Source organism: Pseudopipra pipra, chromosome 22 (genome assembly GCF_036250125.1).
Source record: "Pseudopipra pipra isolate bDixPip1 chromosome 22, bDixPip1.hap1, whole genome shotgun sequence".
NCBI classification, from domain to species: domain Eukaryota; kingdom Metazoa; phylum Chordata; class Aves; order Passeriformes; family Pipridae; genus Pseudopipra; species Pseudopipra pipra.
In genome coordinates, this window is record NC_087570.1 from 5584646 (window position 1) to 5600797 (window position 16152).

The 16152-nt window shown below is 55.5% G+C and overlaps 1 protein-coding gene across 5 annotated transcripts; it reads left to right on the top strand.

Annotated features, from left to right (window-relative positions):
• Positions 1 to 31: 31 nt before the first annotated feature.
• TMEM51 (transmembrane protein 51) lies at positions 32 to 16125 on the top strand. 5 transcript variants are annotated; one of them, XM_064678658.1, is made up of 4 exons: positions 32 to 1160; positions 1522 to 4876; positions 13326 to 13776; positions 14934 to 16125. In XM_064678658.1, the coding sequence occupies exons 3-4, from the start codon at positions 13430 to 13432 to the stop codon at positions 15364 to 15366; spliced, it is 780 nt and encodes a 259-aa protein (XP_064534728.1). In that variant the 5' UTR covers positions 32 to 1160; positions 1522 to 4876; positions 13326 to 13429; the 3' UTR covers positions 15367 to 16125. The 5 variants fall into 5 exon arrangements, with proteins under 5 accessions (XP_064534728.1, XP_064534732.1, XP_064534729.1 ...); XM_064678662.1 differs by having other exon boundaries at positions 14955 to 16125; XM_064678659.1 differs by lacking the exons at positions 32 to 1160; positions 1522 to 4876 and adding an exon at positions 5997 to 6176.
• The last annotated feature ends 27 nt before the right edge of the window (positions 16126 to 16152 follow it).

The window sequence follows — 16152 nt, forward strand, 5'->3', positions numbered from 1 at the left end:
TGACTGCCACATGAATTTGGGGGGCTCCAGGGTGATGGGGGAATGCAGGAGAAGCTGGACCAGCTGCCAGGCAGCACTGGATGCAGTGATCCTGGCAGGAGGCTGGGACAGTCTGCATCCGTATAAAGTGGGGATTTCAAGGGTTTGAGGTAAGTAAAGATCTGGGAATGTGGGTGAACAGCCAGGAGATGTCCCCCTCATCTACAGAAGGACAAAGAAAAGGAGAAGGGATGGAGAAATAAAAAAATGTTGTGCTCTAACTTTTATTAATGGATAAATTATTGATATTAATTTAGAGATTGATAAATCATTATAATAATATATAACTATAGTTATAATAGTAGCAACTATAAATAATAAATAATAATTATTATTCCTATTATTATTTCAATTACACTGGTCACTTGTAGGGCTGTGCCAGCACTGCAGAGGGGCCTGACACCATTTTGGGGTCAATTGCTGTGTTCGCCAGAGCAAAGACAACTTGCAATGATTTTCTTGTTCTTTGAGCCTATAATGAGGGTACAGATGAAGAGATGTACCTTTTCTTTTTTTTTTTTTCAACAGAAACAGCCTTCTGGGTTTGGGAGAAGCTGCAGAGGAGGTAAGAGCCACCATCGTCTGAAATGGAGAGAGTCGAAGCAAAGAAAAATAGGAAAAACTCAGGAGAAGCCAGCTGGCTCTCCAGCAGCTGGAATCCAGCACTAATGGGAATTAAATGTGGCATTAAAGGGTAACTGCTGAGCACGGCAGACATGAGCTGGGCACGGACAGGGGTGGGATTTGCTGCATTTGAAGGAATTCCCTGCAAATATTTGGTGTTTCCCTTTGTGTATGGGATGGGATGTGGGTGTGCATCCATCCCATCCGTGGTTTTAAAAGCTCTGCCCTTTGGGAGCCAGGAATGTGGCAGAGCTGTGGGTGTCACACCAGTCCTGGCAAGGCTTCTGCTGTTCACCAGTTTTGTCCCAGTGCCGTGGGGACCATGCTGGACCCTGGGGAGGGGGACACGGGTGTCACCTCCTGCTCCAGAGCCATGGCAAGCAAAGGGACCTCATTCCCTGGATCTAGGAGTGATGTCCTGGGCTGAGGGGGGGTTTCCTTGGTGGCTTTATCCCTCCCAGTCTGCATTCCCCTGGCAGTGGAGGCTGCAGGAGCCTGTCCCTGGCTGCTGCATTCCCCTACATCAGCCTCATCCCTGCTGCCTCCCTGCTGCATCCCCCTCACGTCACCCTTACCCCTGCTGCATCCCCCTCACTTCAGCCTCATCCCTGCTGCATCCCCCTCAGTCAGCCTCATCTCTGCTGCATCCCTGCTGCATCCCCTCAGTCAGCCTCATCCTGCTGCATCCCTGCTGCATCCCCCTCACTTCAGCCTCATCCCTGCTGCATCCCTGCTGCATCCCCCTCTCTTCAGCCTCATCCCTGCTGCATCCCTGCTGCATCCCCCTCAGTCAGCCTCATCCCTGCTGCATCCCTGCTGCATCTCCCTCCCTGCTGCATCCCTGCTGCATCTCTTCAGCCTCATCCCTGCTGCATCCCCCTCACTTCAGCCTCATCCCTGCTGCATCCCTGCTGCATCCCCCTCAGTCAGCCTCATCCCTGCTGCATCCCCGCTGTGCTGGGTGCTGCGCTGCTGCCACCGTGTGAGCAGTCCCCGAGTTTCTACGCCCCGTGTGTGTTTGTTTAAGGTGTGCCTCGCCGCGCTGGTGCACTTTGAACCGGGCACGTTGTTGTGCAGACGCTCACAAGCGCCTCTTCCCCCGTGAGGACTTCAGACCGAGAAAGGTCTAAAATATCCCAGCGCCCTGCCAGGGCACGGGGTGTTGTGTTGGTGGGATGGCTGGGGTACCCCACAGAGGGGGCACTCTGGGACTCCAGCACCCCTTTGCTGGTGTGTAACCCAGCCATGCTGGTCCTGACACCATCTCTGCTGATGTTACAACCTGAGCCGTGTTCACCTGGTGGGTAACATGTGGGTCAGGAGTGGGGTTGAGAGGTCAAACAGGGGTGAGTCTGGGAGGTTTCCTGCCTTGGCACTGACTCACCCCATGGCTTTAGCAGGTGATCTCGCCTCCCCGGGCTAGATTTTTGGTGATAAAGAGCTGAACTGGTATACACCAGATAGCTGAATAAATCATCAGGAGGTTGGTGGGGTTTAAGATGGGGTCGGTCACAGAGTGGGGGTGATGGTGGTATCTCCCCAAATGCTGGTGTCAAGGGCCACCACTGAGGCTGTTGGTTTATTGCTCGGGATTGCTGAAATTCAGGAATGTGCCTGTCACTAATTCACCCATTTTCAGTGTTTTCCCTGAAGGTGTCTTCTACTGCTGCTTCTTGTGTATGAAGCCAATGCTGGAAGTGCCTTTGAGTCCTTGCCTGCACAGCCCAGGGGATCCCCAAGAGCATCCTTTGATGCAGTTATCCTTTGGGATATCCTGCTCTGCCATTGTCCCTGCAGCTGTCCCCACAGCAGCCCCTGTCCTTGGCTTCCCACTGCCCTGACCTGACACCTCCAGCAGCACAGACCAAGTGGTTCTGCTCCATCCAACCAGGACACCAGAGCTGTGATCAGGCCCCATATCCAGGTAGGAAGATTTCCTTGGAGCTTTATCATCGCTGGTGAGTGATTTGCCAGCACTTCCCCATTCTTGGGCACAAGCCCTCGCTCACCATCTGCTCCTAATTCTGAAAAGCTACATTAAATGCCTGCTCAGCTTTTTTTAATACCCACCTGCACGACACCACCGGAGCTCTTCTCTCCCAGCCCTTTTATCCTCAAACCCCGGGTCTCCTATTCCCGAGTCCCTGACCAAGGCAGAGCTTCCCCGATGGGATGCAGCAGCCCCCGGGTCGGCTCCAGGAGGAAGCAGCAGCAGGTTACTGATTATTCTCTCTGTTAAACACGGCAGCTTTATTTAGCTGTTTTCCAGGTTGCAGACGTGCGTGTGCTTGAAATGCAGACGGTGACCTGGCGCGGTGGTTGAACTGGTTGTACTGGAAGCGCCGAGCTCTGCGCCACGTCCCGGGGCCGCCGGCTCCGCTCCTGGCCGGGAGATGCCGGCGGGTCACACCCTCCCACCGGGAGCCTGCGGAAATGCCTCCCGAGTGGCTGGTTTTCCTCCTTTTTCCCACTTGCACGGCAGGTTCCCAGCCTGCAGCCCCGGCAGAGAGTCTCTAAATTGGGGTGTAGAAACTCAGGCATGATGAAGAGAGATACCAGTATGGACCAGTGTGTGTGGGCTGGGAACTGGGATCTGAGGGAGCCCATCGTGGAGCAGGCTGGGATGGACTCTTATCCTGGGGGCAAAGCTGGGGCTCTGCCATGTTCCATTATATATAACATATTTATATATTTATATTGTATTTCTGGTGCTAATTAGCTGCTAAGTCTCTCTCTAATCATAGAATCCCAGAATGGTTTCAGTTGGAAGGGACTTTAAATCTCATCCAGTTCCACTCCCTGCCATGGGCAGGGACACCCTCCACTATCCCAGATTGCTCCAAGCCCCATCCAACCTGGCCTTGAACACTTCCAGGGATGGGGCAGCCACAACATCTCTGGGCAACCTGTGCCAGGGCCTCACCACCCTCTTCCTATTCCTTCCAATGTAATCTAGATCTAAATAGACATTCTAATCCTAATGTAGATAGACATCCTTCCTCAACACTCTCTTCCAATTTCTTCCTATCTAATCGAGATCTACCCCTTGTCCTATCACCCCATGACCTTGTTATATATCATATAATATATACGTGGAGTCTGGTGGCTCTGCTGACCTGACTCCCAGGGATGGGCTTTCCCTCTTTCAGGACAAGCCATCCAACTGCAGGTATCCAGGAGCAACGTGTCACCCAGAGCAGTGCTTTTGGCTCACTGTTGGAAAGGTTTGGAGGAATCCTGGGATATGGCCAGGCTCTCAGTGGTGACTTTATAATACATGCTGAGCACTTTTGAGCAGGAAAAAGCAAGGAAAACTGTCAGTGAGCCATTTCTGCCTCCAAGGCAGGGTAATGTGAGCCCCTGGCACCTCTGCACGTACCAGGGCATCAGATGCCCTTCTGAAAGGCCCTTTTGTTACCTGCTGGTGGGTCCAGTGGGGCTTCACTTCCCCCCTTGGCATTCCTGTGCTCTGTATCCTGCATATCTGGCTGGATAAACACCCTGGAGAGGTCCCAGCCTGCCCTGGACTGGGCAGGGAGTGTTTGCAAGGGGAGGCGTTGAGCTGCCATAGATAAATCCCCCCACTGGGATGGCTGCTGGAGCTGGAAAGGCGAGACCAAGAGATGGATGTGAATGTGTTATCCCCCAGAGGAGCGTGTGGAAGGGAAGGGCAGGTGCCTTAGCAGCCATCCAAGGGGTCTGAGCAAGTCTCTCCCGCCTTGATCCTGCTCCACTGCCACTGAAAAGCCCATTTCTGGCCAAAATTCAGCTTTGTGGAGTGGGAACCTGAGGAGCCAAGTTATGAATGTCCCCTCTGTGCTCACAGTCTCCAGGGCCTCTCTGCAGGGGGGTGACCTGGCTCAGATCTCTCCCTGCGCCTGATCAGGGGCAGTCAGTGTGTGAAGTCCGTGTTCCCCCTGCTTTCTTATACAGAAAATAATTCCCTGTTATGTCTCCTGACTGACAGAGCTGCTTGGGATGACAGGCCTGTGTTTGACACAGGAAGGTGGGGCAGGAGAGGAGGGAATTTGCCTGAAGTGGGGTGAATTTGCCTGAGCCGGTGGGCCGAGCCGGAAAATGCAAAACAATCCATATGAGTTAAAAAAAAAACAAATATGCAGCTATGCTTAATAACTATTTCTTTTTATAGAACAACTCTCGGGATTGCTCTTTGATTAGAGGAGGAAGGTATCGCTGCCGTGCGCCAGGGCAGGTGAGTCAGTGGGAAATACTGTCAGCTTCACGAGGGACTGTGCTGGGAGGGAGGGCTGCAGGGAAGCAGGGGGGGTTTCCCAAGAATCCTGAACACCGGTGGCCCCGAGGCAGGGCTGTGGTGCGCTGAGTCACGCCAGGAGATGTGACAAGTTTCGTTGGGTTCGTGATGGCTTTTGCCTTTGCAAGGACTTGCAGGGCTTAAGGGACAGGAAAAACTGCAGTGTCATCTCTGACAGAATTTGAGTCTTTGTTGGTGTTTATTATTATGGCTGGGTGTGAGAAGGGCCTGGAAAAATGCATCACAGTTGTTGTTGGGATGGCATTCGGGGAGAGGTGACACTGGACACGGCATTAGTTGCAACAGGTTTTGCCAAAGCTCAGGTCTGGTCCCTGCAGTTCAGTCTGGAAACCACGGGACTGTCTGGCTATGAGGACAAGGCACATGGCCAGTAGCCATGGTGAGGGCCATGCCCGGAATGGCTCTTCCTGGCAAGCAGGTGGTTAACTGCGAGTGTTTGTAGAGGGCAGCAGACTGATAAAAAGCACTTTCCAGGCTCCCTGGGAGCACAGGCTTTGTGGGGATGTCAGCTTTGCCTTGGTGAATGGAGTGATGAGCCTGAGCAGTTGGGTTCCTCAAAACGGGACTTCTGCACACAGAAATGGGAACTGATAGAGGAAAGGCTCCACACAAGCTGGTTTCATAATGCAGATGCCTCACAAGCTGGGTTTTAAACTACAGATTGAAAACTAAAACTTTAGTTAGATGTTGGGAAGAAATCCTTCCCTGTGAGGGTGGTGAAGCCCTGACACAGGTTGCCCAGAGAAGCTGTGGCTGCCCCATCTCTGGAAGTGTCCAAGGCCGGGTTGGACGGGGTTTGGGGCAACCTGGGCTAGTGGGAGGTGTCCCTGTCCAAGGCAGGGGGTGAAACTGGATGGGCTTTAAGGTTCCTTTCCGACCAAACCATTTTGAGGTTCTATTAAACTGGAGATGGGGGGCTGTGATGTTTAGAGCAGGGGCTACACGGTGCTCCGAGGAGGTGACCCCATCGGCATCCCCGGCTGGGACCCGCACCCGGTTTGGGGGGAGGGTGGTTTGGAGGGGTCTCCCCGATGGTTTGCGGGTCTCTGCGCTGGTTTGAGGGGCTCTCCTCGCCGCTGCCCCCTCCGCTGTCCCGGTTTCCCGGAACAGAGCCCGGGGAGCGGCGGGGCCGGTCCCGGGAAGCGCCGCCCCGGGAGGGCCGGGCCGGGAGGGCGGAGCGGCCCCGCACGGACCCTCCGCAGCCGCCGCCGCCGGGGAGGTACGTGGGGCTGGGGGGAGCTGGGAACCGACGGGACCCCCTGGGCCGAGCAGGGACGGGACCGCCGGGCTGGGAGCCACCGGAGCGCTGGGAGCCGGGAACGGGGCGGGCTGGGCTCGGTCCCGCCGGGAGCGGGGACCGGGAGAGGGACCGGGAGGGCGTCGGAGTCGCGGGCTGGGCTGGGGTAACCTCCAAAGTGCGGGGAACACGGGCAAAGCGGGGGGAAACACGCCACAAAGCAGGAACAAACCCCCCCGAAGCGGGGGAAGTCACCCCCGAAGCGGGGGCTGGGCACTGGGGGGTCGGAGCGCCGGGGTTTGGGGGGCAGCGGTGCCTTGGGGTCACCCCTTGGGGACACGTGGGCTCGGGGCACCCTCCTCGGCCCTTGTGAGCATCGGGGTGCCGTGCTGAGCGTGGGGGGAGGAGTGGCTGCCGTTTTGGGAAGGATCAGCTGGCACTTCAGGGAAGGATGGTTTCGGCCGTTTTGGGAAGGAGCAGCAGCAGGGAGGGTGCCGGGTGACCCCCACGCCAAACCCGCCGGTGCCCCTCAAGCCGGGTCCCGTGGGTGGCAGCTCAGCAGGAGTGTCACGGATCACGAGCCCACGGCTCGGGTACGTCCGTCCCCGGGAAGGTGCAGGGGCCGTGTGTGAGCCAGGAAAGCAAACAAAGCCAAGGAGAAGGAGACCTGCGCAGGGCAGGTCGGAGCCGGGCGCCGGTCAGTGGGGGCTCAGCTCTTCCTGTCATGACATTCCTGCTGAAGAAAGAGCGGCCTGGAGGCTTTGAGGGTTCAGCAGAGCCACAGGTGTCTCACAAGTGGTTGTATGCTGACGTTGGTATTTGAATTTTGGAGGTGATGGGGTGGGGGAGAGCATTGCTGTGTAGCTGGGTTTGTTGGGAAGTGCGAATATGTGAGCAGAAACCAGCAGTTCCAGGAGTGTGTCCCATGGGAGACGGGCTACCCTCGCCTCTGCGTAGCGGATGAAGCCTGAGAGAGGTGAAGCTGCACCAAGAGGTGTGGTCCTGGCTTTCCAGCTTAAAGCTCTCTGGAGCAGACCTTGGCCACTGCCTGATGGGATGTGGCCACAACACATCCCTTTACAGCATATCCAAGCATCCTGCAGCCGTCCACAGCCCTGGGTATCTTGGCATGACAGCCAGAAAGGGAAACCTCCCAGGTGTCAGTGAGGAACAGGGTGTGGGGCTGGTGAACCCAGCCCTGGACTGAGGTGACTCGGAAGTATGTGACATGCCTTTGATTTTAGCTGTGTAATTACACGGGTGGGAAAACCCTTAGGAAGGCAAGTGCCTGGGGAAGGAGGAATGTTTGGCCACGGGTGCCCTGAAGAGAGCTGAGTGTTGGTGTTCGGCGCCGTGGCGGTGACACGAGGAGATGCCAGGGGGCCAGGGCTGGGCAGGGCTGTCTGCCTGCACTCCAGCAGGAGTCTGGGAGGAGGGATCCCTCCGGCAGCCCGGGTGTGTGTCTGTCTCCCAGTGCTGCTCCACACTTTTCTTGTTCCCTGTGTATTTAAGAGGCAGAAACTGGTGCCGAGGCTCTGCGGAAGCAACTGAATATCCTTGTATGAGCAGTGCAGGTGGCATGTAGTGACACAATTCCCAGAAAACCTCCATCCCTATCAAAATACCTGTGCCCACGCTGCGGAACACTCCTGCTTTGTGCCTGGCTGCTCTGTGTCCCTTGGCTGCCTGGCCAGCTCCGTGTGCCCTGGCATCACCTCTCGCTCCCTTCCTGCCTTGTGGGCTCCTTAGCCATCCACAATAGGTTTTCTTTGTGGGTCACACTTGTTGGAGAACCTTTTGAAAAAGCATGGGGAGAGGTGATGCTGCATTTGGGTAAAAGGTGTTGCTGAAAATCCAGTATGAGGATGAGGAGGGCAGTGCTGGTGAGGCCGATGGCAGTGTGATGTGTCAGGTTAGTGGCTTTCAGCAAGGGGAGATAAGGCTCCAGGGGCTGCTGTGGTGTCACAGGAGCTGCTTAGAGCACTCCAGGAGGGCTGTGAGGAAACAGGAATGCTGGGTTTGGCTTCGGAGGGCATCAAAAGGGCAGATGGATAATGTCTCTGAGTGCTGGAAGGCTCTGGAGGAGAGTGTGTTATCTGGGTGTTCTCTGGCATGGAGGTGGGGAGAGGTCCTAGAACAAAAACCAGGGGGAGGCTGTGGAGGAGTGGCTTTATCTCAGAGGAAACAGCAGATTAGGAGAATTTAAAAAAGAAATAAATCCAAGCTCAGAGGTGCACAGTGGTGCCCAAAGGAAAGCGGGAAGGAGAAAGAGTCCAAGTGCTGAGATTTTCCCAGGCAGGCGTGCTTTCCCAGGCCTAGGCACACAGGGAATTCAGCTCCCCGGAGAGAGGTGAGCACCTCAAACCCCCATCCCTGGTTTAGCAGAGCTGGGCCTGGAAGCCTTAGGCTGGCACTAGGTCCCAGTGTGAGCCTGGCTCAGGAAGAGCCAGGGGACACTGTTCACACGGTGGCTGGGACACAGCGAGGGCTCGCTGACCTGCTGTGGGCCGGTGCCAGCACAGCCTCGGTGCCCACAGCAGCACATTGTCCCCAGGAATAAATGCAAACGTCCTGAAACACAAACGTAAAAGGACTCTCTGTGCCTGTCCATTACCGCTTTCCAGCAGGCGCCGCTCGGATGGATATAATGGAATTATGGGGAGAAGAGAGTCTGGGAGGCAGTTTCTTATATCTCAGTGGCAAAGGTCAAGGCAATGGCTGCTGCAGAGTCATGATTACAGCTCAGGAGTACGGCTACTGTGGCCTGTGTGAGCCCTGCCACTTCAGAAACCCTTGGCAATCCCCGGAGTTCCGAAGGATGCAGCACAGGGAGATGGCTTGGGAACGGTGTCGTGGACATGGGGTGTTTTGTGTGCCCTGTCACTGCGGCCAGCCGGGTGGATTGCAGCATCCTGAGCCCGGGAATGGGCTGGATTGCAGCATCCTGAGCCCGGGAATGGGCTTTCCCGTGACGCCCTTGTTTTGCAGGAAGTGGCAGAGTCAGGGCCCCCCTCCTGGCTCCCTCTGGGGTGGGAGAGGGGGAGAGCCTTGGGCAGGGTTTGAGGAAAGCACCGCTGCTCTCCCGGCGCTGACTGCGAGGTGCAGCCGAGGAGGGGTTGTTAAAAATGAAGCGTAAGGGAAAAAGAGGGTTAAATAGCTCTTAAATGTCTGCAGGGAATGTCGGGAGTGATGGATGTGGATGCATTCTTTTGTGCTCTAGGCAGGAAGTGTAAGCAAAACGTGGAAAAGCCCTGATGGTCTGCACGGGGCTACCCCTCCAGGTTTCTATTCCCTGATGGGATGCTCTAAAATGGGTTGGGATTTGTCCAAAAGATCAGAAATTGGCTAAATCAGCAATGTGTTCCCCACATTCCTTGGGCTGCATCTGGCAAGAAACATCCCTTTTCCTGGGACAAGTGTAAGGGGGCAGCAAGAAGGGCCAAAAAAACAAAAAGAGAAACGGTGGCAGGGGCTTGGAACAAGATGCTCTTTAAGGTTCCTTCCAACCCAAACTGTTCTGGGATCCTGTGAAAATATCATCCATGTCCTGGCTGTCGTTTTTCCAACCCCACATGGACTTTTGTGCTCCTGGTGGGTTGGGCCCTTGTGTAATGAGGGCCACCGCAGGAAAGAGCTCCTGAGGATGTGTCAAGGTCAGCAATTAGCAGGGAAGGGGGTTAATGAGCAGATTGTCTGGGTGGAAGCATGAGGAAGAAGGTAGAGCCTTGTAATCTAACAGAGAGGAGACTCTGGGATCCTTGGATAGTTAGAGAATGGTTTTGTTTGTTTTTTTTTTTAAATTTCCAAACAGTTAGTTTTGGTTTTTATGACCAGTGCTGGGGTTGCACCCTGTTTTTGGGAGGCAGCTCCGAGGGGATGTGTTGCTCCATGGAGGTGTGTTGGGAGCCATGCACTGTTCTTCAGTGACTCCTCGGGAGCGAGGAAGCCCTGGAGCTCATCCCATGTCACTGTGTCGGGGTTTGACCTGTTCCCTGAACTGCAGACTCATCTCTTGTGATCCCGTGACAAAGGTGTTGCTGCTGGAGCGTGAGCAGGAAGGTGATGTCATGGGAGGGGAAAAATCCAAAGGTTGTGGAGGGCAGAGGAGCGTGGGCGCTGCTGTGGGCAGCGGAGGGTGTCGGGCTTCCTTGTCAGTCAGCCAGTGGGGCTGGCATTTCTCTGGGAGCACCGGGATATGGGGCATGATCTAGGGCTGACCCCGTTGGGTGGGTCTGTCTCCCATGGAAGGGAAGGTGCTCCCTGCTGCTGCTCCACCTGGGTGCCTGTGCCAAAGCCTTCCGGGCACATCCAGGCGTGGTGGCGTGTGGTGCTGAGAACAGGCTTATCCCGAGCCCTCCCATGCCCAATTAACACTTGGAAATGTGCCAAGAAAAGTCAGGAAGCGTCCCTGGGCTCTGGCAGCCTGCAGGATTTGGGGAGAGGTGCGGGAAGCCCGGAGGAGCTGTGGATGCCCCTCTGGCTTTGAAGGTGCGCCGGTGGAGTTTAATGATTTGGAATCCTGGTGTAAATCATTGCCAGGGCAGGGCACAGGAGTGTGGGGGACGAGATGGAGGGGGTCTGGCTGCAGGGAGGATCCCATGCTGTGGGCAGAGGGAAAGGGAATGGGGCTGGAGGGGGCTGGAGCACTCAGGCACTGCTTGCCCACCTGCTGGGGACAAACTTTTCAGCATGGCCTGTTGTGAAAGGACAAGGGGAGATGGTTTTAAAGTAAAAGAGGGTTGATTTAGATTGGATATGATGAAGAAATTCTTCCCTGTGAGGGTAGGGAGGCCCTGGCACAGGTTGCCCAGAGAAGCTGTGGCTGCCCCATCCCTGGAAGTGTCCAAGGCCAGGTTGGATGGGGCTTGGAGCAACCTGGGATAGTGGAAGGTGTCCCTGCCCATGGCAGGGGTTGGAACTGGATGAGCTTTAAAGTTCTGTCCCACCCAAACCATTCTGTGACTGAGGGATGAGCATCCAGACAGCTCTGGGGATGCTGGACCCCAGACAGAGGCAGCAGTAGCTCCCTTCTCCAGCTGTGATGTCAGGGCTCCAGGATAGCTGTTGGATCAGAGATAGAAGCAGCTCTGGAAAGCCAGGAGAGCAGCTAATTCAATGGAGATACAGACTGGAATAGCAAGTCTTCTGTTTTAATCTGATTGCTGGGCTGCAGGGTAGCACTGTGAGGCGTCTGTGGAAAACTTCCAGGCACAGAGGTGATGTAGGAGCTGAAATCCTGCCACTTCCAGGACTGAGGTGCCTGAGGGAAGCCGCAGAGATTGTGAACAGGCACAGAGGTTTAGACACCGTGGGTAAATGCGAGCAGCCCTGTGTGTGTTCTCTGCCCACCGTGGGTGCAGCAAAATTTTCCTGCCCCCAGGCCATCCCAGCAGTTCTCAAGTGAACTCCTGGCTGGCCAATGTGTTTGTGACGAGGATGGGAGCCTGTTTGGATCAACAGGTAAGGAGAAAAACCCACAGGGCACAAATGGAGAATGAAACCTTTGTGTGGGAGGGCAGAGGCCAGTGCTGGGACCACCAGTCACAGTGTAAGGGCTTGGGTGGGAGGATGGCTCTTGGAATACTGGTGAGGACATTTCAGATGCAGAGTTTTCCACATCTTCAGCAGCTGTTCACTGGGGTGGAATTAAAGCTGGGATCAGGGGATGCCCTCCCCGAGGAGCACATGGCAGCAGCCTGGTCCTGGGGCTGGGCACAGTGCTGAGCTGTGCCATGGGGAACAACAGGCTTGCCCCATCCTGCCTCCCAGCAGCTCCCTTTGGGCAGAGCTCAGAAGCTCGTGTGTCCCATAACCCAGGACAAACCACAGGAGCCAAGACTCTGCCCTGCCTGGACCCACACGGGTCTGGGGATGTGTCCAAAGGGGCTGGGACACCCTGTGGGAGTATCTCCAGCCATGCTGGGCACCAGCAGTGAGCAGGGAAGTTTCTCTGCAGATTCCTCCTCTCCAGGCTTATGTGCATGTCTTTTCCTGCTGGAGCTGGTCTGTTTTCTAGGAGTGCTGCTCTATTCTGGCCCTTGACCCTGCAAACTGGGCGTGCACTCAAGCTAAACAAGCAAACATGCAGCTTTTGAGCCAGAGGGTTGAGCTGGAGGGTGTGTAGGTGACGTGGATACAGCACCTACAGCAGCACAGCCCAGGGTGACCTCGAGCCCAAACCAGCATCCAGAAGCCAGGGAGGGAAGGAGGGATCCCTGGCATGGTGTTGGCACATCCATAAAGCTGCGAGGCTTTATGTGGATGTTCTGCTCTGAGGATCCAAGTTGTCACCCGTGGGTCACAGCACCCGAGGTCAGGGAAGTGAGCGGGCAGGAGACGTGGCTCCATGAGTTTATATTTAGAAAATGAGCACGTCTGGTCCTGGCAACTCAGAAAACATCCAGTGGAGGCAGTGGAGGGGGAGTTCCCACCCGTGGCTGGCTGGTCGGGAATGCCAGTGCTCGGACATTCCCATGGGATGCAGCCAGGGCACTCACCACCCGTGTGTGTGTGTGTGTTGCTGCAGGCAGGGTGAGCACCGGCCTGAAGTGAGCTCAGGGCCCTACAAGGGTTCACCATCCCAGCAGCCGTTGCTGGCAGCAGCTGGGGGAAGCCACAGGGAGAGAGGCAGTTCTGGTTTGTGTTCTCCGGGCAGGAAGGCATCGCAGGGCAGGCAGCCAGCGCCGTGAGCAGCCCTGCTCCGTCCCAGTTGTAGGGAAAGGGAGAAGCTGTTCTGCTAGAGATGTGTTTCTGAGCGTTTCCAGGTTGGTTTGCATTGACAAGTTGATTGTCAATTTGCATTGAAGTTGATTTGGGTGGCCTTTTTTGGTGCTGTGAAGAAGTCAGTTATCACACTCCTAAGGACGGGCAATCTAAGCCCTTAGCAAGCATCAGTAATTTGATTGTTTCCAAAGGTTGGTGATTATCACGGCTGAGAAAGTAGCAAAGGGCGGGGATGGGAATGGCCAGCAAGGATCCAGCTGCCTTGTTATATCCCAAGGTCCTCTCCACAGGCAGGGCAGGGTGAGATTTCCAGTGTTACATAAATGAAACAATATCATCGTGGCTACTATGACTGCAAAGACTTTGCATTTTGCCATGGACTAACCATCACTTTCCTTCTCTTCCCAGAGCTCACATCCTGCCCGGGGAGGGCATGTTAGCAGGGCTGCAGCCCCCCTGCCCCGAGCCATGCTGTGAGGAGGGGACAGCCCGGCCATCCAGCAGCGGGAGTGATGGCCCAGTCCCGGGCCAACGGCTCACACTACGCCCTGACAGCCATCGGGCTGGGGATGCTCGTCCTCGGCATCATCATGGCCGTCTGGAACCTCGTCCCGGGCTTCGGCCCCCCCGAAAAACCCGCCACCCACGCCGGGAACAGCAGCAAACCCGACCGCGGCTCCGGGGGCATCTTGAAGAGCAAGACCTTCTCGGTGGCCTACGTGTTGGTGGGAGCAGGGCTGCTCCTGCTCCTGGTCTCCCTCTGCCTCAACGTCCGGGACAAGAAGAGGCAGAGCGAGGAAATGGCCATCGCCCACGTGCAGCGCCACGTGTCTGTGGAGCCCTCGCAGCAGGAGGACAGGTGAGGTGTTCCGGGGAGAAAGGGAGCGGGAGCGGGGGTGGGAATGACACCAGGGGCTGTTGTTGCTGCTCAGTGAGGTCTGGATCAAGGGGAGGAAGGCTGGTGGCAGCGTGTGCTGAAATAAGCAAGCACGTGTCGTGGTTTGGGGTTTTCTGATGTGTGCTGGAGATGGGAAAGGAATGACTCCAGCTGTATTTATGGAGCTGTGTAGGTGGAAGGGAGCCTTGTTGGTGTATAAAATGGGGTCTAGACAGAGCTGTGGCCAAGCCAGTGTTGCTGAGATGTGCCACTCCTGGCTGGGTTGGCACATGGGAGAGTGCTGAGAGGGAACCCGGGGGGGTGGGTGATGGATAACACAGAGAGCAGGCTCCTGCCACACGCTGGGAGAGGAGCTGGAGGTGCAGCAGAGGTGCTGTCTCACTGGGTGCAGCCGACGTGCCCAGCAGCCTTGGAGGCTGGCCATGGAGTTTAGACCTGGTGAAAGTCTACAGGGCTCTGCTGTTTGCTCAGGGATCTGCATGGAGCAGAGCAAAGGCTGCTGCTGCAGGGACAGGCTGGACAAACACTGTGCAGAGGGAGGCAGGGAGGTGTTGGGACAATGTGGGATACAAGGGGGCAGGAGAGGATGATGGCTCTGCTGGCTGTTGTCAGGGTCTGCAGATCCACCCAGAAAACCAATTTTCCCTATTAGATTGAAAAGATAACTTCACAATGCCAAAGAAATGGCAAATGTTGATGTGCAAACCTGTGCATAGACAGTGACATAGTGCAGGGCTAAATCTCTTTGCAGAATCTCTTTACCTCAAGGTACCCAACCCAAAAGACATCAGAACAACAAAGGAAGATAGGTGATGTCCCTTTCAAATGTATTTTGACTGATTTTTGAGAGAGGAGGAGAGAAATTGGTATTCTTTTGAAGGAATAATTCACTGCTAGGCAATAGAAAAGGGGTTTGTGGGCAGAGATGATCAAAGACGAGCATATGACATAAGGAAACAAAATGTGTCTGAACATAAGTGGGGTCATGATTTGTTCTGTCAAGCAAAAAGGGGCTGGTATATAATGCAGAAGGGCAAATAATTAGTTAAGCCTTTGAGGGAGGAGTGGTTTTATTCTTTCCTCTCCACAGCAAAGCTGAAATGATGTTGTGCCCACAGCCTTAACTCTCTCCCCTCCAGTCAAGAAGAGGATGAAGACGCGTCTTCCCAGTACTACGTCCCCAGCTACGAGGAGGTGATGAACACGGGCTACTCGGAGCCCAGAGACTCGGACAGGAGCAACAGGCTGAGCGTCTCCCTGCCCTCCTACGAGTCTCTGACGGGGCTGGATGAGAGCAGCCAGGCTCCAGGAGCTGCAGGCACGGAGCCAGGCACGGAGAGACAGCCCAGCCGGCACAGCTCCCGCCTCAGCAAGCGCCTGAAGCCGCTGAAGGTCCGGAGGATCAAGTCGGAGAAGCTGCACCTGAAGGACATCAGGCTAAACCTGGACCAGGGGAACAGCACTGTCCCTGTCACGATAGAGCCCCTCACCCCTCCGCCCAAGTACGAGGAGATCCAGGAGAAAGCGCCGGTGAGCCAGCAAATGCCTTAAAAGAAAAAAAAAAGGAGGGATCTGTGATGCTGCTGGGTTGAGGGTTTTTATAAACCCACCAGGCCAAGAGGGGCTTGGTCTGTGGGTGCAGAAGCAGCCAGGGCTCCCTGGGAGCTGCCACGTGGAGGATGTGATGGGTGTGGTAGCACTGCAGCACAAGGATGGGACACTTTTTCCCTGGGACTGGGTTTTACAAAAGACTGTGGGGAAAGAAGCCTGAATGCCACAGGTTCTGCTGCTCTGAAGTAAATGAAGGCTGGATGTACCAAAAGTGTCACTTATTGTGTTTGATATAAAACCACCCAATGCATCCTCTCACCTCCTCTGCCTCTCACCTCCAGCAAGACTTTTCCAAGCCACCAAACTGATATTGAAGAAGGATTTTTCCAAGTGGAAAAGCGAAATGTTCCTTTTTTTTTGGGGTGTCTTTTCTTTCTGAGGAAGGGAAAGCGCGTTGCCAGAGCAGCACCACGGCTTTCCCCCCCTCCCAGCTGGGTTGGGCTGGTGGCCCAGGGCCAGCCCTGACTCCTGCCAAGGTCTCTGCTGGCTGGTGGGAAGCAGCTGAAAGGGGCCCCGTGCTCCTCGGGTAGGGGATGGATTTCCTGCCTCGCTTTCCCTGTTGTGTTTTGTGCTCCGTTCGAGGCGAGTGGGTAACTCGGGGGGGTTTGGGAGCTGCACCAGTGCCAGGGGTGCAGGGTGAAACCACTGCTGAGCATCCTGTGCGGGCAGACTGGGGCTGAATAAATGTTTTGTACGTTGTGTTTGTGTGTGTGTGTGTGTGCACTC